General features: G+C 42.6%; 2 protein-coding genes across 11 annotated transcripts in view; one reads left to right on the forward strand and one right to left on the reverse strand.

Annotated features, from left to right (window-relative positions):
• Positions 1-21,411, forward strand: LOC129702111 (ADP-ribosylation factor-like protein 6). Of its 2 annotated transcripts, none has more exons than XM_055643683.1 (7): positions 1-161; positions 8,879-8,940; positions 9,140-9,208; positions 14,328-14,422; positions 17,551-17,680; positions 20,510-20,565; positions 21,302-21,411. In XM_055643683.1, the coding sequence occupies exons 1-7, from the start codon at positions 39-41 to the stop codon at positions 21,331-21,333; spliced, it is 567 nt and encodes a 188-aa protein (XP_055499658.1). In that variant the 5' UTR covers positions 1-38; the 3' UTR covers positions 21,334-21,411. The 2 variants fall into 2 exon arrangements, with proteins under 2 accessions (XP_055499658.1, XP_055499659.1); XM_055643684.1 differs by having other exon boundaries at positions 14,361-14,422.
• LOC129702110 (uncharacterized) overlaps positions 3,126-22,227 on the reverse strand; it is a 27,132-nt gene continuing 8,030 nt past the window's right edge. For 2 of the 9 annotated variants that reach the window (XM_055643681.1, XM_055643679.1), the window contains exons 2-3: positions 19,139-19,200; positions 3,126-5,013 (exon numbers count right to left, since the gene is read on the reverse strand). In XM_055643681.1, coding sequence (XP_055499656.1) covers positions 4,685-5,013; positions 19,139-19,200 — 391 coding nt within the window. In that variant the 3' untranslated portion in view covers positions 3,126-4,684. Of the gene's footprint in view, positions 5,014-12,255; positions 13,311-19,138; positions 19,201-22,227 lie in introns of those variants that run through there. The other 7 variants (XR_008724331.1, XR_008724328.1, XR_008724327.1 and 4 more) reach the window with 5 other exon arrangements.

A 22,227-nucleotide genomic window follows, 5' to 3' on the forward strand; every position in this document is an offset into this window, starting at 1 on the left:
CAACCAAGTGGGACTGGCCATTATCGCCCAGGTCAGCCATGGGCTTGTTAGATAAACTATCTGCATGTCTACGGCTGAGGCGCAAGAGCGCGAATATTCTTTGCTTGGGGCTGGATAACAGCGGCAAGAGCACCATCATCGACCGCTTGAAACCCGCCAATGTGAGTACGAGAGGAATTCCTCAGGCACTCATTAAACTCCCCTTCCTTCGTGTGTTGTGTGTTGTGATTGATTAATGGCCCGCCCCATGAGTAGGTCATTTATTGTTTCCAGTAGATAATAACAGAAAGCTGGCACTGGATGAGGTGTTTGTGCCAATAACATTTCAAGAATTGTCTGACAACTCAACAACTTTTAGTTTAATAGATAGTCTGGAGATTTCTGAAAGCGTTTTTATAGTACGACTACAACGGGTGATAAATGGTAATAATGAAAATTGTTCAGCTCTGGGAACACTGTTTGTGCAAGCAGAACTGCTGCATTTTTAAAATTATATTGAAGAAGGCCTGCAAGAAGCAAGTGTCACTTGTCACCGATGCTGATAAAACAGATGCTGATCCTGTTTTTCTAAAAATTCTCATTATCACACTCATAGATCTGGTTGTCCTGACAGTAAAGTAAAACACTGGAGCACTGAACAGCTTGGAAACATTCTCCACTGTAAAAGTGTGATTCTGAGAACTTAAATTTCAATCCGCTTGGTTCCTTTGGATCACTTTTATATGTATTTGAGAACATTTCCTAGTCCACCTAGTGGCAGACAGGAGCTAAACCATATGCTTGTTTTTACATTAATTCTTATCTGTGTTTCAGACTTTGGGAACATAGAACAGCATATAAACGGACCCTGTAACCCACAATGTCATTGCTGACCATTATGCTAATTTCACCAACACATTTGACTGCACAGGATCTACAGTGCCCTCCATAATGTTTGGGACAAAGACCCATCATTTATTTATTTGCCTCTGTACTCCACAATTTGAGATTTGTAATTAAAAAATCACATGTGGTTAAAGTGCGCACTGTCAGACTTTATTAAGGGGTATTTTTATACATTTTGGTTCACCATGTAGAAATTACAGCTGTGTTTATACATAGTCCCCCCATTTCAGGGCACCTGAATGTTTGGGCCACATGACTTCACAGGCATCTGTAATTGCTCAGGTGTGTTTAATTGCCTCCTTAGTGCAGGCATAAGAGAGCTCTCAGCACCTAGTCTTTCTTCCAGTCTTTCCATCACCTTTGGAAACTTTAGAAACTTTGAACCCCCAACACACAGGGGTTCAGTATTGATGTGGATAGAGAACTGTCTGGCAGACAGGAAGCAAAGAGTAGGAGTAAACGGGTCCTTTTCACAATGGCAGGCAGTGACTAGTGGGGTACCGCAAGGCTCAGTGCTGGGACCCCAGCTATTTACGATATATATTAATGATTTGGACGAGGGAATTGAATGCAACATCTCCAAGTTTGAGGATGACACGAAGCTAGGGGGGAAGTGTTAGCTGTGAGGAGGATGCTAGGAGGCTGCAAGGTGACTTGGATAGGCTGGGTGAGTGGGCAAATGCATGGCAGATGCAGTATAATGTGGATAAATGTGAGGTTATCCACTTTGGTGGCAAAAACAGGAAAGTAGACTATTATCTGAATGGTGGCCGATTAGGAAAAGAGAGATGCAACGAGACCTGGGTGTCATGGTACACCAGTCATTAAATGTAGGCATGCAGGTGCAGCAGGCAGTGAAGAAGGCGAATGGTATGTTTTTGAGTATAGGAGCAGGGAGGTTCTACTGCAGTTGTACAGGGTCTTGGTGAGACCACACCTGGAGTATTGCGTACAGTTTTGGTTTCCTAATCTGAGGAAAGACATTCTTGCCATAGAGGCAGTACAGAAAAGATTCACCAGACTGATTCCTCGGATGGCAGGACTTTCATATGAAGAAAGACTGGATAGACTCGGTTTGTACTCGCTAGAATTTAGAAGATTGAGGGGGGTTGGACATGCTAGATGCAGGAAGATTGTTCCCGATGTTGGGGAAGTCCAGAACAAGGGGTCACAGTTTAAGGATAAGGGGGAAATCTTTTAGATGAGGAAAACATTTTTCACACAGAGAGTGATGAATCTCTGGAATTCTCTGCCACAGAAGGTAGTTGAGGCCAGTACATTGGCTATATTTAAGAGGGAGTTAGATGTGGCTCTTGTGGCTAAAGGATTCAGGGGGTATGGAGAGAAGGCAGGTACAGAATACTGAGTTGGATGATCAGCCATGATCATATTGAATGGCGGTGCAGGCTCGAAGGGCCGAATGGCACCTATTTTCTATGTTTCTATGTTTATTACTGCTTATCAAATTGAGGACCAAAGTTGTGCCAATGAAAGTCAAAGAAGTCATTATGAGACTGAGAAACAAGAATAAAACTGTTAGAAACACATCAGCCAAACCTTAAGCTTACGAAAATCAACTGTTTGGAACATCATTAAGAAGATGATGATGGACTAGGTGTGAGAGTAAGTGTTCGGCACGGACTAGAAGGGCTGAGATGGCCTGTTTCCGTGCTGTAATTGTTATATGGTTATAAGAAACTGTTTGGAACATCATTAAGAAGAAAGAGAGCACTGGTGAGCTTACTAATCGCAAAGGGACTGGCAGGCCATAGAAGACCTCCAGAGTTGATGACAGAAGAATTCTCTCTATAATAAACAAAAAAACCCAAATACAGGTTTTTCAAAGCTAAAAAATGCTCAATTTTTGAGTAGCCAATCGCTCAATCTGAACCCAATTCAGCATGCCTTTTATATGCTGAAGGGAAAACTGGACCCGCAGAACACGCATAAGCTAAAGATGGCTGCAATACAGGCCTGGCAGAACATCAGTAGAGAAGACACCCAGCAACTGGTGATGTCCATGAATCACGGACTTCAAGCAGTCATTGTATTGAAAGGATATCCAACAAAATACTAAACATTACTACTTTCATTTACATGACATTGCTGTGTCCCGAACATTAGGGTGCCCTGAAATGGGGGGGGGGGGGGGGGGGGGGGGGGGGGGGGGGGGGGGGGGGGGGGGGGGGGGGGGGGGGGGGGGGGGGGGGGGGGGCACAGATGTATAAACACTCCTGTAATATCTACATGGTGAAACCAAAATATATTAAAATTGCCTTTATTAAAATCTGACAATGTGCACTTTAACCACATGTGATTTTTTTTTTTTCTATTTCAAATTGCAAATTGAGGAGTACAGAGGCAAATAATTAAATGATGGGTCTTTGTCCCAAACATTATGGGGGGGGCACTGTTTATTTCTCAATGCCCTGCCTGCTCATTTCTGTCTAAATGCATCTTAAATGTTGCTATTGTAGTTGCTTCCACAACATCTCCTGTCAGTGAGTTCCACGTACTTTCAAAACTCTGTAAAAATGCTTTAAATCTACTTTAAATATATCCCTCTTACTTTAAAATGCTCTCTAGCATTTAATATTTGGAAAAAAGACATTATCTAGCCTATCTATTGCTCTCAGAATTGTATATGTCTATCAGGAAGTCCCTCAGCCTCCAAAGCTCCTGGGAAACCAATCCAACCTTGTTCAAGCTCATAGCAAATACTCTCTAATCCAGGCAGTATCTTGATGAACATCTTTTGCACCCTCTTCAAAGACTACACATCTTTCCTTTTTGCATAGCAACTAGAACTGCAATTCTCCAGATTGGAACTAACCAAAGTTATATCATTACATCATGACTTCTCAATTTTAATATTTGGTGCCCTGACCATTGCCGGTGAATCTGCCATATACCATCTTTACCACTCCATCTTCTTGTACAGAACAGAACATCAGGGATACAAGATTCAAGATTCAACATTCAATTTATTTGTCATTTGGACCCCTTGAGGTCCAAACGAAATGCCGTTTCTGCAGCCATACATTACAAACAAATAGACCCAAGACACAACATAATTTACATAAACATCCATCACATCGCTGTGATGGAAGGCCAAAAAAACTTATCTCTCCACTGCACTCTCCCCCCCCCCCCCGATGTCAGAGTCAAAGTCAAAGCCCCCGGCTGGCGATTGTCCCGCGGCCATTAAAGCCATGCCGGGTGGTGCAAGGTCGCACACCGGGTTCTTGATGTTGGAGCCCCCGGCGTGTGCTCGCAAAGTCCCGCAGCCATTCCAAGCCGCGCGGGGCGGTGATGTCAGACCCCGCACCAGGAGCTCTTCGACCCCGCAACTCGGGCGGGAGAAATCGCCGTTGCGGGAGCCCTGAAAAGCGGTCTCCCTCCAGTGATCCGCGGGCTCCTGGTGCCGCCGTCCGCCAGACCCGCAGCTGCAGCCTCCGAATCACGAAATTGTGGGTGTGAGCCACCGCAATTACCACGGTTATTGACTAGATGATCAGTTACCCTCCCTGGGGGTTTAGGTGATTGTTGAGGGGTTAATGTTTGTCGTGGGGACAAATAGAAGGCATGGACGTTGTAGGCAGAGTGTGGCCCCAGTCCCAAGGCTTTGGTATGGGTATCGGTGTATTCTGCAACCCGGCAGGCACGTTCAACCTTATCATGTGTAAGCTCTTCATCCCAGAATAATTGATTTCTCACCTCGCGGTCTTGGAAGTGGCATCTGGATGCAATGTTCTTGAGGGCACCAATGTAGGATTTAACCGTTTCGCCCTCTTGTTGGCTAAGGGAAAAAAACTTGTGGTGTTCCATGATAACATTGGTGCGAAGTTGGCACAGGTCTCTGAACTTTCTGAGGAGGCAGACCGGGTCGCTGATGGACTCTGCTGGGGTCACAACATGTGTTACCGGATCGGTATGTTCTGGGGTGTAGTAGAAATCCTGTGCCCGCAGGGCAGCCTCTGTGCCCGCCACATTGAGGATTATTGATGTGGGGTGCAGCTGCAGGGTGGGCAGCATCAATGAAAATCCCGAATTCCACCTCGAAGATGTGCCACCGTTTAGCAAGCTCACTGTCGAACACCAAAGGATATGGTCCCTGTAAGGAACTATCTATGATTCGATATAAAAAAATAAAATAAAATAAATTCAGGCAAAATAGTTGGAGACGTGATTCAAGACTCTGACACCATGTTTATTGGCGATCCATATGAAATACACACACATGGTGAAATCAATCTTTATTCTATTAAGCAAACAGGAACATTTAAGTATCTGGCTTCGCTGGCTTGTGAGTGAGAGAGAGGGAGAGAGGGAGAGAGAGAGAGAGAGTCTTTGTGTAGTACCGTAATACCATTTAAAGGGTGGCACACACATTTAACCATATAACCATATAACAATTACAGCACGGAAACAGGCCAACTCGACCCTTCTAGTCCGTGCCGAACACATAATCTCCCCTAGTCCCATATACCTGCGCTCAGACCATAACCCTCCATTCCCTTCCCATCCATATAACTATCCAATTTATTTTTAAATGATAAAAACGAACCTGCCTCCACCACCTTCACTGGAAGCTCATTCCACACAGCTACCACTCTCTGAGTAAAGAAGTTCCCCCTCATGTTACCCCTAAACTTCAGTCCCTTAATTCTCAAGTCATGTCCCCTTGTTTGAATCTTCCCTACTCTCAGTGGGAAAAGCTTTTCCACGTCAACTCTGTCTATCCCTCTCATCATTTTAAAAACCTCTATCAAGTCCCCCCTTAACCTTCTGCGCTCCAAAGAATAAAGCCCTAACTTGTTCAACCTTTCTCTGTAACTTAGTTGCTGAAACCCAGGCAACATTCTAGTAAATCTCCTCTGTACTCTCTCTATTTTGTTGACATCCTTCCTATAATTAGGCGACCAAAATTGTACACCATACTCCAGAATTGGCCTCACCAATGCCCTGTACAATTTTAACAGTACATCCTAACTTCTATACTCAATGCTCTGATTTATAAAGGCCAGCACACCAAAAGCTTTCTTTACCACCCTATCTACATGAGATTCCACTTTCAGGGAACTGTGCACAGTTATTCCCAGATCCCTCTGTTCACCTACATTCTTCAATTCCCTACCATTTACCATGTACGTCCTATTTTGATTTGTCCTGCCAAGATGTAGCACCTCACACTTATCAGCATTAAACTCCATCTGCCATCTTTCAGCCCACTCTTCCAACTGGCATAAATCTCTCTGTAGACTTTGAAACTCTACTTCATTACCCGCAACCCCACCTCTCTTAGTATCATCTGCATACTTACTAATCCAATTTACCACACCATCATCCAGATCATTGATGTACATGACAAACAACAGTGGACCCAACACAGATCCCTGTGGCACCCCACTCGTCACTGGCCTCCAACCTGACAAACAACCATCCACCATTACTCTCTGGCATCTCCCATTCAGCCACTGTTGAATCCATCTTGCTACTCCACCATTAATACCCAACCATTGAACCTTCTTAACCAACCTTCCATGAGGAACCTTGTCAAAGGCCTTACTGAAGTCCATATACACAACATCCACTGCTTTACCCTCATCAATTTGTGTGGTGAAGGTTATAAATGGCATGAATTAATAAGGGTTAATCCACATAAACTCCAAATTTACAATTCAGGCTGAGATGCAACTTGCCAGGATGTTATCATGCCAGGTAACGTCATAAGGTCTAAATTTTAGTAAGGTATAGTTTCCATGTTTCTGTTCATTGGTAATTAGAGGAAGGGTCCATAAACATCATATTATTTTTTGGTGGTGATTCTCAAACAAACAGCAAAATCTTGTATTTAAAGATTCCTTTACACCTATACACCACCAGAGGGATAATCATGGTATATAGAACCAGGCAGAAAAATATATTTCTGGGAAGTGGATGACTGTATACAGAACCATCGAGGGGCTAAAATCCTACAAGTTTGCTTCAAAAGTTGAGAGAATCATCAAATGTTTGCAAGAGTAAAATACAACCTTGTAGATCCCATCACAAAACTAAGGTGTTCTGTCTGCAATGTATGGACATATCAAGCTTTTAAGTCTAATGTAGCCTGAACTAGAGTGTTACTTCTGCATTTTAACCATTCTGTTTTGGTGTGAACGTTCAGGGAAATTTCAGAGATCTTCTTTCAAAAAAATACATCGATGTATTTTGCTTCTGCTAATCTGTTTTCCTTCCTTCCATTCCATTATTACCAGATTTCCTCTGTGGTTTTCCCTTTAACATGGTTTATGACAGATGAGAGATTGGCTGCCTGAACATAGAGTAAAGGCATCTTAACAATAGAAAATATGATACTGGAAATTACACAAGCACTAACTTGGGCTTTAACAATAAACAGGCTGGAAAGAGGCCGATGATGCCATAGAGATGGAAGCAAGTGGTCTTTTTGATGGGTACATTGTGATCAATAACATAGCTCCTGTTCTGGTTGCACCTGATTCAAGAAGTTAGCAGGAGAAGCAGGCAATGACATGGAAATTGAAATTGTTACTTTGAGTAAAGTTGTGGTTTCACCGTTTGCAATTCTTAATTGGAGGGAGGTTGAATACTGGCCATCTGTGACTGGTCAAAGGTAGAAATGAAATCTGAGATGCAATAGAGAGTCAGACCTTATAGTTAACAATACTAAGATTGATGCTGTACAGCAGATGAACAGAAATGCAGAATGCCGAAATTGGATAATTTGTGCCAGAAACAAAAAAACAGGTGGAGTAGGCCATTCGGCCTTTTGAATATGATCATGGTTGATCATCTAAAATCAGTACCCCATTCCTGCTTTTTCCCTATATCCCTTGATTCCTTTAGCCCTAAGAGCTATATCTAAATCTAACTCTGTAGATGACTATAGATTTAGAATGAAAGCCATTACTTGAGATGCTTTTACTTCCTTTAAATAGCTGCAGCCCAGCAAAGGCAGGTATTTGGAATTGTATCAAAGTGCAGAGGGATTGATGGTAAATGGAAAAACACAAAATGTTGGAGTAAATGAGCAGGTCAGGCAGCATCACTGGAGAACATGGATAGGTGACGTTTAGGTCGGGAGAAAAAGGTGCAAGGTCAGCCAAAGTTCGGGGGGTGGGGGGGAGTTGAGGAAAGGGAGGGTTTATGGGGAAGAAAAGGGAAAGTTTGAGAATTCAATATTCATACCATTGGGTTGGAAGCTGTCCAGGTGGAATATGAGGTGCTGAAATCTCCATCTTGCATGAGGTATCACTCTTACAATGAGACCCAAGAAAGAAAAATCATTATGGGAATGGGAAGGGGTTAAAATGGTTACAACCAGGAGTTACCGCAGGCCTTGGTAAACCGAGCGCAGGTGTTTGGTGAATGTACAGGAGTTCATATCAGGAACATCAGATATAGAATGGTCCCGACCTGAAATGTCACCTATCCATGCTCTCCAGGAATGCTGCCTGAGCTGCTGAGTTGCTTTAGCATTTTGTGTCTTTCCTTGGTAAACCAACATCTGCAGTTCCTTGTTACTACATTGATGGAAGATGGCTTGTTAAAGGTGGCAATAAGAGAAGATGGTGAATAGTAATGCTGTGATTCCAAGAATTTCATTTGCAAATTGGTCATGGTCAATTAAATTTATGACGACAGAAAAAACATGTATGTAAGTGTTCAACTGGGCAGTATCAGAGATAGTGGAGACTTTGGAATATGACCAGATATAGTAACCCATGCTGATTAGTCGTCTCTTTATCTCAAGTGTATCCACTGTGCTAGCCAGAGGAATTAATTTTATATTGAATGGAAAATGAATCTGGTCTCTATGGTTTTATATTTCAATAGGCAACTTATTGTTGTATTGTAATTTCATTGAAAAACGTTGCAATATCTGTACTAAAAACCAATGGATTGCTAAACTTAATTTGTATATTTCAATCATTTGACATTGAACTTAACTAACCTTCTTATTTTTCAGGCAGAAGTCCAACTCGTAACACCAACAATTGGATTCAATGTAGAGAAATTCTCCACAATCAGGTAGAATCAATTGACTTTCTACTGCACCAAATAAGAGGACAATTTTTCAATCAACAATAACACAAGCTTTTCTTTTTCTCTGTACTTGCTATCTGCTCAAAACTTCTGATGACAATGGAGAAAAATAATCGCATTCAACAGATTATAGTGATTATTTGTATTTTCTTATCTTCACTTAAAATTTCTCAATTAATTGCAGGTTGTCCTTTACAGTGTTTGACATGTCAGGCCAGGGAAGATACAGAAACCTTTGGGAACATTACTATAAGTAAGTCGCCAGTAAATGATGTGCTACATTAAACACCTGACATTGTGTGTTTTGTACAGAAACTGTTTACGATGTACTTAAATATTTGTGAGTTATCAAAAATGATGCGCAATGGATGGAGAAAAGATAAAAAAGGAAAGGAGCAAGATTTAAAAGGGAGAAGGAAGCTGGGATTGTACTTGGACTGTGATGGGAGTGAGAAACGTGATTTCTCGACCCGAAACATCATCCATTCCTTCTCTCCAGAGATGGTGCACGACCCGCTGAGTTACAACAGCTATTTGTGCCTATCTTCGGTTTTAAACCAGCATCTCCAGTTCCTTCCTACGCAGGTAAACATGGGAGTAGAGCTAATCAGAGATGGCTCGTAAAGATCTTTGTCTGATTGGGTGATATTAGATATTAGGTGATATTCAGTTGACCAGATATCACCATTGCACATTTACGGCTTTAATCTTGCCAAAGGAGGCCTAGTAACACCATGTGCTGAGATACAATTTGATTACTTCAGCTACTCTTTTGTGTAGGATGGTGTATGTCCAGAAAGTGGAAACTAGTAATGAGACAAATATCAGTTTGTCTTGGCTAAGGTGAATGATAACTGAATGGCATTTGGCAGAGATGGGTGGAAAGATTGCTTGGTTAAGTTAAAAGATAAAGTGTAGTCATGATATGAACTTGAATAGCTGGAGGAACAGTGTGCCTTTGAAAAGGTGGTAAGATGAATGAGATTTTGGCTTGGGGCTTGCATGAAAATGTTGGTAATTTCAAGCAATAAAAACATAGAAACATAGAAAATAGGTGCAGGAGTAGGCCATTCGGCCCTTCGAGCCCACACCGCCATTCAATATGATCATGGTCGATCATCCAACTCAGTATCCTGTACCTGCCTTCTCTCCATACCCCCTGATCTCTTTAGCCACAAGGGCCACATCTAACTCCCTCTTAAATATAGCCAATTAACTGGCCTCAACTACTTTCTGCGGCAGATAATGCCACAGTTTCACCACTCTCTGTGTGAACATTTTTTTTACTCATCTCGGTACTAAAAGACTTCCCCCTTATCCTTAAACTGTGACCCCTTGTGCTGGACTTCCCCAACATCGGGAACAATCTTCCTGCATCTAGCCTGTCCAACCCCTTAAGAATTTTGTAGGTTTCTATAAGATCCCCCCTCAAGCTTCTAAATTCTAGCGAGTACAAGCCGAGTCTATCCAGTCTTTCTTCATATGAAAGTCCTGCCATCCCAGGAATCAGTCTGGTGAACCTTCTCTGTACTCCCTCTATGGCAAGAATGTCTTTCCTCAGATTAGGAGACCAAAACTGTACGCAATACTCCAGGTGTGGTCTCACCAAGGCCCTGAAAAAACTGCAGTAGAACCTCCCTACTCTTATACTCAAATCCTTTTGCTATGAATGCTAACATACCATTCGCTTTCTTCACTGCCTGCTGCACCTGCACGCCTACTTTCAATGACTGGTGTACCATGACACTCAGGTCTCGTTGCATCTCCCCTTTTCCTAAATGGCCACCATTCAGATAATACTTTCCTGTTCTTGCCACCAAAGTGGATAACCTCGCATTATACTGCATCTGCCATGCATTTGCCCACTCACCCAACCTATTCAAGTCACCTTGCAGCCTCCTAGCATCCTCCTCACAGCTAACACTGCCCCCAGCTTCGTGTCATCCACAAACTTGGAGATGTTGCATTCAATTCCCTCGTCCAAATCATTAATATATATTGTAAATAGCTGGGGTCCCAGCACTGAGCCTTGCGGTACCCCACTAGTCACTGCCTGTCATTCTGAAAAGGACCCGTTTACTCCTACTCTTTACGTCCTGTCTGCCAGCCAGTTCTCTATCCACATCAATACTGAACCTCCAATACCGTGTGCTTTAAGTCTGCATACTAATCTCTTCTGTGGGACCTTGTCGAAAGCCTTCTGAAATCTGTTGACATTTAGCGTGCATAGAGTCCTGTAGAAGAGCACAAGTTGATGGAATTTCTTAGCATTTAAACTTACAAATCCGTTTGTGTGATGATTTTAATTTAAACTTGATATGAAACCCATCACGTCATCTTATGAATGGAGATTTTGTGTCTCTGAGAATGAAAGAAAAGAATAAGATAGATTTGCTTTTAATTATTTATGCTTGTAATATTTTGTTTTAGGTGATTTTGGGGTGTTTTTTTTTTTATTAATTTGTTTTATTTTGTTCTTAATAGAGCTTGAATGTCAAATACATTCAGATGTATTGTAAAATATGATAGCTTTGGGTGCTGGCCAAATTGGAGGGTGGGTTTTTGTGGATGGGATTTGTGGTGTCCTGTCCATGACCCAACATGTCATGTGAAGCCATGGATACATGCCAGGCAAAGTCTTTATGAATGAGCATAAAGTGAGCAGAGCATTAAGGACAGGTGGCAAATCTAAGCCAACAAAATGCAGCCAGCTTTTTAGGGCTGTTTTTTGAAAATAAAAGGTACTGATCAAGGTTTGATGGGGACAGGGAATTTGGGAGGTTAGACGTGGGAGGTAACATTTTCGTAATTAGTGGTCTGAACTGATATGTTAAAAATAAAAATGTTTTCCTTTTACAAAAATAATTAATCATAATCCAGCGGGCTTTGGAAGACAGAGAGCGAGTGAGTAAGGCCTGCTAGATCTCCGGTTGCATGCCAAGAGCTGATGGTTTCACAGTTGCTAACCATTTCAACCCCCCTTCCCATTCCCCAACCAATTATTCTGTCCTCAGCCCCCTCCAGTTAAGGTAGCTTACAACAACAATATGAACATTGAATTCTCTAAATTCAAGTAATGCCCCCCACATCCTCTTTTCCTTCCATTTTATTTCCCCCTCTTTCCCTGACCGATTATACCCTTCCGTCCACATCCCTCCCTCTGATTTTGCACTTGGATGACCTGAAATTAAAGCATATAATTAGTTAATTACCTAATTGTAGTTAATTACAAAATTGACCGTTGTGACGGAAATAGTAACAAACACCCAGACTGCTTTGAAAATTCAAAAATGTGATCAGAACTTTAATATTATTGTATTATATGCTGTAAATCTGTAACAGATAGGTAAATAAATTACAATTTCTAGCAATAGACCAAGTCTATATGGAGAAGATCGGTTGCTAGCTGGTACATTGGCATATCATAATCAGTAGCATCATCCTCAGATTGTAACCAATAAGCAATTCTGTACACCTTGTTTTTCCTCAACTTTTCAATTAGCATTGTAAACTGCACGTTTATGCTCTTCAATCCACACATGACATTTCTGCCCACTACTTTCCCATTAACAATTTTTTTAAATAGCCTAAGTATCCAAATAACAAATGAATCCCATTCACACAAGAATTTACAATATAACATGATTTTTAAATCCCACTGTCATGAATTTATATCCCAGATGGAAGGAATTTAATGTTTAATTCCCATAAATTAATCTAGAAACATCCACCCAAAATATAATCAAATTATTGTTTTTTGCACAATACATGTGACTGAAACTTATGAATATTTAGTTTAAAAATAATGATCATGCAGAGAGAGAATAACACAAAATATAGACAATTTAGATCAAGTCAAGTTTATTCATCGCATACACATACGAGATGTGCAATGAAATGAAAAGTGGCAATGCTCGTGGACTTTGTGCAAAAAGACAAACAAACAACCAAACAAACTACAAACAGAATGGAACAGAATCACATATTCTTTTACATATTAAATATTGTGGGCGGAAGGAAAAAGGGAAAAAAACAGCAATTAAAAAAAAAAAAAAAGCAGTAGAGTGGTACAGTAAAAGTTAGTCCCTGGTGAGATAGGAGTCCTAATGGCCTCTGGTAAGAAACTCCTTCTCAACCTCTCCGTTCTCACAGCATGGCAACGGAGGCGTTTGCCTGACCGTAGCAGCTGGAACAGTGCGTTGCAGGGGTGGAAGGCGTCTCCCATGATTTTAATGGCTATGGAGTTGCGAGTGAAGTTCCCATAGTGCGTTCGGCTGAACGCACTACTCTCTGCAGAGCCTTCTTCTCCTGGGCAGAGCAATTCCCAAACCAGATGGTAAAACCAGATGGCTTATCTAAAAAAAAAAGGGCATTTTAATCATCTTGCTTCTGGAACACGATCGATTGGAAAGTTGCATTTGCGGTGAATTTGAACCCCATATCAGCAGGAAAAACACTGCCTGTACGTATGGGGCCCAAATAACATTTTCGCTTATAGAGGATTAATTAAAGTCATTCCAAGAAGCCAATTTATATGTAAAGTAAACGACTTACATCGTGTTTTGTCCCGTACTTGAGGTCCATCACGTTGTAGGCACTGACGGCGTTAGAAGTTGCTTTTTATTTTAATATAATGATTAAATGGCCTCGCGATTTAAAAAAAAAAAATCGGGAATGGAAGTCGGAACGATTTTTCTGCAGCAGCTAGCAGCCCGAGGAAATCCGCCTTGGACAGGCGGTAGAAAACTGGATTTTAATCCCGCCCCCCCCCTTAAAGGCGCCAAAGTCGCGCACATGGCCAGTGGCAGAACTGCAGCGCTGCTGAAGGTAAGTTTTGTAACATTGCTATAAGGTATAAAAAAGAGACATCAAAGGGGTTGAAGCTCAAGGAAAATGTAGAATAGATCATTGTTAGCGAGGAGAAGTTGACAATGTACCATACAGAGATAACATCAGGGAGACAGAATGGAACAATCTCTGTATGCTTCGTTGTCACCTTTGCCTAGCTAACAATGATTTACATTTTCCTTGAGCCTCATCCTCTTTAATGTCTTGTTCTCACACCTTGCACTTATTTATCTCTGTGTCTCCCATTCACCTGACTCTCAGTCTGTCAAAGGGTCCAGACCCGAAACATAACCCATTCCCTCTATCCAGAGATACTCCAGCATTTTGTGTGCTCCATTCCTGTGGTCCTTCCTGTAGAATAAAGCTTTTACCAGGCAATATTGTTTTGCTTCAGTTATAACATTAATGATTTGTACCATGGATAACATCAGTAAGTGATTGACTATGGCCCAAATTATTACTTGATATTGATTTATGAATAAATCAGTATTGTTAGGTTGCTAAAACCTTTGTTTTCATTGCAGGGATGCTCACGCCATTATTTTTGTCATTGACAGTGTGGATAGACTGAGGATTTCTGTGGTGAAAGAAGAATTAGACACCCTCCTTATTCATCCAGGTAATAAAGAAACGGGTACTGGTGTGTATGATAGATAATGTAGAGAACTCCCCTCTAATTGTTCTTGAGAAGGAAATGGTGAGCTACCTTCTTGATCACTGTTGTTCTAATACAGTCATGGATTCAAACAGCATGGAAATAGGCCCTTGGCCCAACTTGCCCGCGCCAACCATGATGTTCCATCTCCACTACGCCCTCTTACCTGCGTTTGGCCCATATCCTTCTAAACCTTTCCTATCCATGAGACTGTCCAAATGTCTTTTAAATGCTGTGATAGTACCTGCCTCAACTACCTCCTCTGGCAGCTATCTTACCCTATCTATTTCCCTCATGATGTCATACACCTCGATAAGATCACCTCACGTCCTCCTGCGTTCCAAGGAATAAAGTCATAGTCTGCTCAAACTTTCCCTATAACTCGTGACCCTTTCAGATAACATCCTCGTAAATCTCCTCTACATTCTTTCCAGCTTAACATCTTCCCTACAACCAAATCTGAATACAATACTCCAAATGTGGCCTCACCAATGTCTTGAACAACCGTAACATAACCTCCCAACTTCTAAACTCAGTACCATGACAGATGAAAGTCGATGTGCCGAAAGCCTTCTTGACCACCCTATCTACCTGTGACACCACTTTCAAGGAACTATGTATCTTCACTCTCAGATCACTCTGTTCTACAACACTTCCCAGAGCCCTGCCCTCATCTGTGGTGATGGTAAACAGCAGATGGCAAAAACAATGGTCATTGTTATTTCCATGGTTCTGATTGATTAGGAGTTCCATGATTGGAAGCCAGTGATCACAAAGGAATGGGGATATATTTTTAAGGTCAAGGTATGTTATTGTATTTTCTGGTTGTGGATTTTCCTTTTGAATTTGGATGACGGCGCAGATTTTCACACTAATTGGAATTTTACTCTTATTTTGATTGTGATCCTCATCCTTTGATCAAGGATCAAGAAGGGAATTTACATTTGGAGTCTGTGGATGCAGGAGAGAAACTAAATTACATTGCATTTGTTTTCACCAAGGAGAAGGAAATAAAGGACAGTGGGATAAGTGTGGAGAACATTAATATGCAACGGCAGTTTGAGATTAAGAAGGAGGAGGTTTTTGTGTTCTTGAAGAGCATTAAGGTGGATAAATCCCCAGGACCTGACGGGATTTGTCCCATCTTATTGAGTGAGGCAAGAGAGCAGATTACGGGAGCCTCAACAAAGATCTTCGTGTCTTCACAAGTCACAGTTGAGGTTCTTGGACATAAACATAGACAGGTTGATCTGTAGGTTTGCAGATGACACCAAGATTGCTGGGGTCACGAACTGTGAGGAAGGATGTCATGGTATACAGCAGGATATGGATGAAAACATACAGGGCAAAATTAGCAAGTTTGCTGATGATACAAAAGTTAGTGGTTTTACAGAGAGTGAAGATGGTTGTGAAATATTGCACAGGATCTGGATTGATTGGCCAGGTGGGCAGAGGAATGGTTGATGGAATTTAACACAGAAAAGTGTGAGGAGTCGCATTTTGGGCAGGGTCTACACAGTAAATGGTAGGGCTTTGTGGAGTGTTGTAGAGCAGAGGGATCTAGGAGTACATGTGCATGGTTCCTTGTATGTCAAGTCGCAGGTAGATAAGATGGTCAAAAAGGCTTTTGGCACATTGGCTTCATCAATCAGAGTATTGAGTATAGAAGTTGGGAGGTCACGTTGTAGTTGTATAAGATGTTGGTGAGACCGCATTTAGAATATTGTGTTCAGTTCTGGGCACCAGGTTATAGGAAAAATATTGTCAAGCTTGAAAGGGTTCAGAAAAGATTTACAAGGATGTTGCCAGGACTAGAGGGTGTGAGCTTTATGGAGAGGTTGAGTACGCTGGGTCTCTATTCCATGGAGCGTACTAGGATGAGGGGAGATCTTATAGAGGTATACAAAATCATGAAAGGAATATATCAGGAAGGTTGATTATTGGTACATGAACAAAACACATTTAAGGTTTACTGTGCATGTGGAACAAAAGAGACCATTTCCAAAAGTAAAGAGCAGCCAAATTTAGCAAGACTGGTGTTTAGAACCTACAACATATTCTAAACCCCCCAGCCCTAAATATGAAGTTAGAAATCAGTGCAAAGGGACTTGGGAGTGCTGGTGCAGGACTCCAAAAAAGTTAATTTGCAAGTTGGGAGTAAGGAAGGCTAATCCAATGCTAGCATTTATATCAAGAGGACTGGAATACAAAAACAGAGATGTAATGCTGAAGTACTATAAGGCGCTGGCCAGGCCACATTTGAAGTACTGTGAGCAAATTTAAGCCACATATCTGAGGAAGGAAGCGCTGGCTCTGGAGAGGGTCCAGAGGAGGATTACAAGAATGACTCCAGTGGGTTAGCATATGATGAACGTTTGACAACACTGGGCCTCTACTCGCTGTAGTTTAGAAGGTTGAGGGGGGACCTCATTGAAACTTACAGAATAATGAAAGGCAGAGATAGAGTGGATGTGGAAAGGATGTTTCCACTGGCGGAAGAGTCTAGGACCAGAGGTCATAGCCTCAGAATGAAAGGGCGCTCTTTTAGAAAGGGGGAGAAGAGGAACTTCTTGAGTCAAAGGGTAATTAGTCTGTGGAACTCATTGCCACAGAGGGCTGTGGAGGCAGTCAGTGGATATGTTTAAGGCAGAGATCGACAAATTCTTGATTAGAACCAATGTCAAGGGTTATGGAGAGAAGGCAGGAAAATGGGATTAGGAGGCAGAGATCAGTAGAGTCGATGGGCCGAATGGCCTAATTCTACTCCTATAATGTAAACTTGTGATGTTTATTATCATGATATACAGCAAGATCATGCCTGTTTCTTTCCTCAATCCTCTCCTTGACCCAATCCGTGGATCCTCAGCGATTGAACACCCGCAGCCCTCTGGAGTAGAGAATTCCAAAGATTCACAATGCTCAAGGATAAATACATTTCTCCTCGTTTCTGTCTCCTTCTCCTTCAATCTCATTTTCTTATCTAGTTTTGTACCTTCTCATGTTTTATAAAAGGATATTGTGGTTCTATTCTCATGTGCTGCACACAAATGTATTTGCATGAAACTGTGAAGAATACAATTTTGTACCTGCAGATGTCAAACACTCTCGAACCCCAATCCTCTTTTTTGCAAATAAAATGGATCTGGAAGATGTTATGTCATCAGATACACTGACCAACACTTTGAAACTTCATGACATCCAGTGTAAACCTTGGTCTATATGGTAGGTGATCCTGAATATGTATAATGGCACAGCTAGTAGAACCGCTACCTCACAGTGCTAACGACTGTTGTCTGGTGGGCTAAAGGGTCTGTTTCAATGCTGTATCTCTAAATTCTAAATATGTAATTGACAGGAAAGGATAAATTAAATTTGAAGGCAGCTTTCATTTTATAGATTACTAGAGCAGGTGTGACCCATTAGGTCCTGGTCACACTGGACGTCTGGTCCCCCAACGCAACCCGTTTCCCCAACGCAATATTCCACCACTCACCCATTCCCCCAGCGCAACCCGTTCCCCCAACGTAATACTCCACCCTCACCCATAGCCCCTCATCCTCCCTCTTTTAAAACTTTAAAAAAAATGCAAGCACTTGCTGCCAGGACTTTTAAAAAAGTCCAATTCCACTTCCCCTACCTCCCCCAGCACTCCCTCCCCCTCCTGTTCAGCCTCACCCTGCCCACTCCCCCTCCTGTTCAGACTCACTCTGCTGGGACTAATGGGCCTGATCCACTTACGCGACATTTACGGCGACTGTCTGCACCCGTCATAGGCTGTTGCAGGTCACCGAAAATTTTCAACATGTTGAAAATCCAGCGACGACCAGAAAGATGCTACGACTTTTTGGGCGACTGAGGAGACTACTCACGACCACCCTGGCGACATGTCATGGGGTGAAGCCTGTATGGTCGTGAGTAGTCGCCCAAAGAGTCGTACCTTGTTCGAGCTGCTGCTGGATTTTCAACGTTGAAAATTTTTCGGCAACCTGCAACGACATATGACGGTTGCCGGCAGTCATTGAAAAAGTCGAAGAAGTGGGACAGGCCCATAAGTGTTCTATGATTGCAACATTGTTGCAAATGAGATCATAGTTGTAACTGCCAGCAACTGGCACTGAAGTGTTGAAGTGATTCGTTTTCAAACTGGATTTTGTAAACTTAAAAATGTGATAACATGTAAAATATAACATCAATCTGAACGAGACTTGTTTAAAACACACGACAGGACAATTGTAAGTAATGTGGTGCAAAGATTTTAGCATTATTGTGTACCATTTTGGCATAATTTCAGGATCTCACACGCACGCAAGCAGACATCCAAACAAGATGAGAGTTTTAATAATATACTAGACTAAGTGAGACACGTTTGGGTCCCGTCCTCTCAATGCACGGTTCCGGGGAGGGGGGGCAGCCTGCGGCGTCACACACACACTAACCACCCCCTGCACACACACACACACACACACGTGGTAGCACGCGGCTGCGACCCGACTTCGGAGCTTCGGAGGCTCCTGCCGCAGGCCTGGTGGACAGGAACATCGGTAGCTCGCAGGTCCCTGGTGGGAGACCGCTTTTCAGAGCTTCCGCAACGGCAACTTCTCCCACTGGAATCGCGGGGTTTAAATGACTAGGAGCGGGGCCTAACATCACCCGGCGTGGCCTAACGGCCACGGGACTTACCATCGCCCGCCGAAGTCTTTAGCGTCGGGAGCCCCAGTCGCCTTGACGTTGTAGTTGGACTGCTGGACAAAGAAGAACAAAGGGAAACGATAAGACTCGCCTTCCATAACAGTGAGGAGGTGTTGGAGATTCACTGTGATGGATGTTTGTGTAAATTGTGTTAAGTGTGGGTCTTGGTTTTTTTTGTAATGTTAAGACTGTAGAAATGCAATTTTGTTCAGACCAAGTTGTTTGAATGTTTGAATGTTTTGAATGAATGACAATAAAAGGCATTCTATTCTATTCTATTCTGTTATTGTTCTCAAAGGTTTTTTTTTGAATGAATAATTTAATAGGTTTATTGGCCAAGTATTCACATACAAGGAATTTGCCCTGGTGCTTCGCCTTCAAGTGACAACATGACATACAGTGACAGTTAGGAATGACACATAACACATTAATAATAAAACATTATTGATTAAACATGTGAATTAAATAAAATACTAAAGCAAAAGGAGGCTACAGATTGTCTGGCTGTAGCAGCTTTCACAGTCCGCAGTCGCCTTCCAGAGGGAAGTGATTCAACGAGTTTATGGCCAGGGTGAGAGGGGGCAGAGATGATCTTACCCGCTCGCTTACTGGCCCTTGCAGTGTACAGTTCGTCAATGGAGGGAAGGTCGCAGCCAATAACCTTCCCAGCTGATTGGACGATTCACTGCAGCCTCTGGATGTCGTGCTTAGTGGCTGAGCCAAATCAGACCATGATGGAGAAGTTGAGGACAGACTCTATGTTGGCTGTATAGAATTGGACCATCATTGCCTGCGGCAGATTACGATTCCTCAGCTGCTGCAGGAAGTCCATCCTCTGGTGTGACTTTTTGACTGTGGAGTCAATGGTGGCCCCCCATTTAAGGTCCTTGAAGATGATGGTTCCCAGGAAGACTCCACAGATGTGACTGTGGTGTTGATGATGATGAGAGAGATCACCGCTGGCCCCGTTTTCTCCAGCAGGGCGGCAATGAAGTTGCGCTTGAGGCGGGGGCTGTCGCGTGGGGGAGCGAGTGTCCTGGAGCCGGGAGAGGGCTTGAGGCGGAGGGGCTGTCAGGGGGGGGGGGGGGGGGGAGCGTCTTGGAGCCAGGGGAGGGGGAGGGCTTGAGGCGGGGCTGTCGAGGGAGGGGGTGAGTGTGCTGTAGCAGGGGAACGGCTTGAGGCAGGGGCTGTCGGGGGAGGGGAGGGGAGGTGAGTGGGTGACATGGCGAGCGTCCTGGAGCCGGGGAAGTAGGAGGGCTTGATGCGGGGCTGTAGGGCGGATGAGCGTCCTGGAGCCGGGGGAGGGCTTGAGGCGGGGGCTGTCGGGGGTGTTTCTTGTGTATGACATTTATTTTTTTGTAGTCCTTGCAGTGCTATGACAGGGGAGGGAATTCAAGATGGAATACAATGGCTACAAGGTAAGAGTTGAGTGTACTTTATCAAAGTATTTTCATTTTCATTTTTATTAACTGTTGGATAAATGACATTGTGATTTACGCAACTAGAAAGTGCGACTTGGAAACAAGCCAAAATAATTCTGCATTAGTCCTGTGCAGGAGTGGGTGTTGGGTGTTGCCTTACTAGATAAGGCAAGTTTTATACTCTCAGCAGAGAATCTATGCCCTACATTGTTATAATCTTAAATGTGGATGCGGAGCATTTAGTTTCATGATTTTCTGTACATTGCTTTTCTTGGGCATGCTTTAATGGAAAGATTTCAACATGATGAAAGATTTCCACAAGTCAAATTTACTCTTGAAGTAAAAAAATTAAACTTTTTAGCTCGTTGTAAGAACGTAGTAGCCCTTGAGTTTACCGTAGTGACTCGTGAGTCTACCGTGGGCACTCTTTAACTCAGCGGGGACAGGCAGCATCTCTGGAGAGAAGGAATGGGTGACGGGATGACTTTTCCAAAATTCTGCTGCGTCTTTGTGTTACTCCAGCACTGTGTGTTCACTTTTTGTCAACCAACATCTGCCCTTTCTTGTGTATGACATTATTTGTATCCGTGGCAGTTGATTGAATGGAAGCGGATTAAGTTTGAATAATTTTTGCCTTTGTTTTGACAGTGAAGTGGGACTCAGTATTTATATTCTTTTAAAAGGCTGAGCAAACATCCAGATCATTGTCCTTAAGCAGATTTATATTTTCCAGATAACATCCTCGAAGAAATGAAAAGGAAATAAACACACGGGTTGAGCTAAAGAAGCCAGAATTGATTGAAACATGCAAATCATTAATAAAATTCATCTAATTTGTATTATAGTTATGCATTTATAAAAAATAATCACAATAGTACCATTTATATATATTTAATGTCATAATTTGTGGTAAGTGGCAATTTTATTTGCTGCAAACTGATTACTGAAAACACCCAGTTTATTCTTTGGAAACAGGCCCTTTGGCCCACCTTGCCCCATCCACACTCGCCCGAACTGCCTGCGTTTGGCCTATATCCCTTGTTTAGTTTGGAGATACAGCACAGAAACAGGCCCTTTGGTCCACCGAGTCCGCGCCGACCAGCTATCCCCGCACATTAACATTATCCTACAAACACTAGGGACAATTTACACATTCCACAAGCCAATTAACCTACAAACCTGTACTTCTTTGAGTGTGGGAAGAAACTGAAGATTTCGGAGAAAACCCAAGTGGTCACGGGGAGAACGTACAAACCCCGTACAGAAAGCACCCATAGTCAGGATCAAACCCGGGTCTCCGGCGCGGCAAGTGCTGTAAGGCAGCAACTCTACCGCTGCGCCACCATGCCGCCCAAAGCCTATCCTATTCATGTACCTGTCTATATGTTTTTTAAACATTGCAAGAGTACATGCCTCCACTACTTATTTCAGCAGCTCGTTCCATACACCCAAAAAAAAGTTACCACACAGGTTCCTATTTTCCCCCCTTTAGTTTAATTCAGTTTTTAGTCAAGTGTACTGAGGTACAGTGAAAAACTTGCCTTAAACCTGTTCTCTGGTTCTCGATATGTAAATAGCTCATTTTAAGCTTCCCCCCAGTCTAGTTTCAGTCAAGAATCACTGAGTCAAGCACTTGCGCATCTAAAGTTTATTTTGACA

This window comes from Leucoraja erinacea, chromosome 12 (assembly GCF_028641065.1).
Source record: "Leucoraja erinacea ecotype New England chromosome 12, Leri_hhj_1, whole genome shotgun sequence".
NCBI classification, from domain to species: domain Eukaryota; kingdom Metazoa; phylum Chordata; class Chondrichthyes; order Rajiformes; family Rajidae; genus Leucoraja; species Leucoraja erinaceus.

Coding starts and splice junctions, on each gene's coding strand:
- LOC129702111 (XM_055643683.1), top strand. CDS start 39: ATGGGCTTGTTAGATAAACTATCTGCATGTCTACGGCTGAGGCGCAAG. Junction 9,209..14,327: donor CTTTGGGAACATTACTATAA/GTAAGTCGCCAG, acceptor TTTTCATTGCAG/GGATGCTCACGCCATTATTT. Junction 17,681..20,509: donor TGTAAACCTTGGTCTATATG/GTAGGTGATCCT, acceptor ATTTTTTTGTAG/TCCTTGCAGTGCTATGACAG.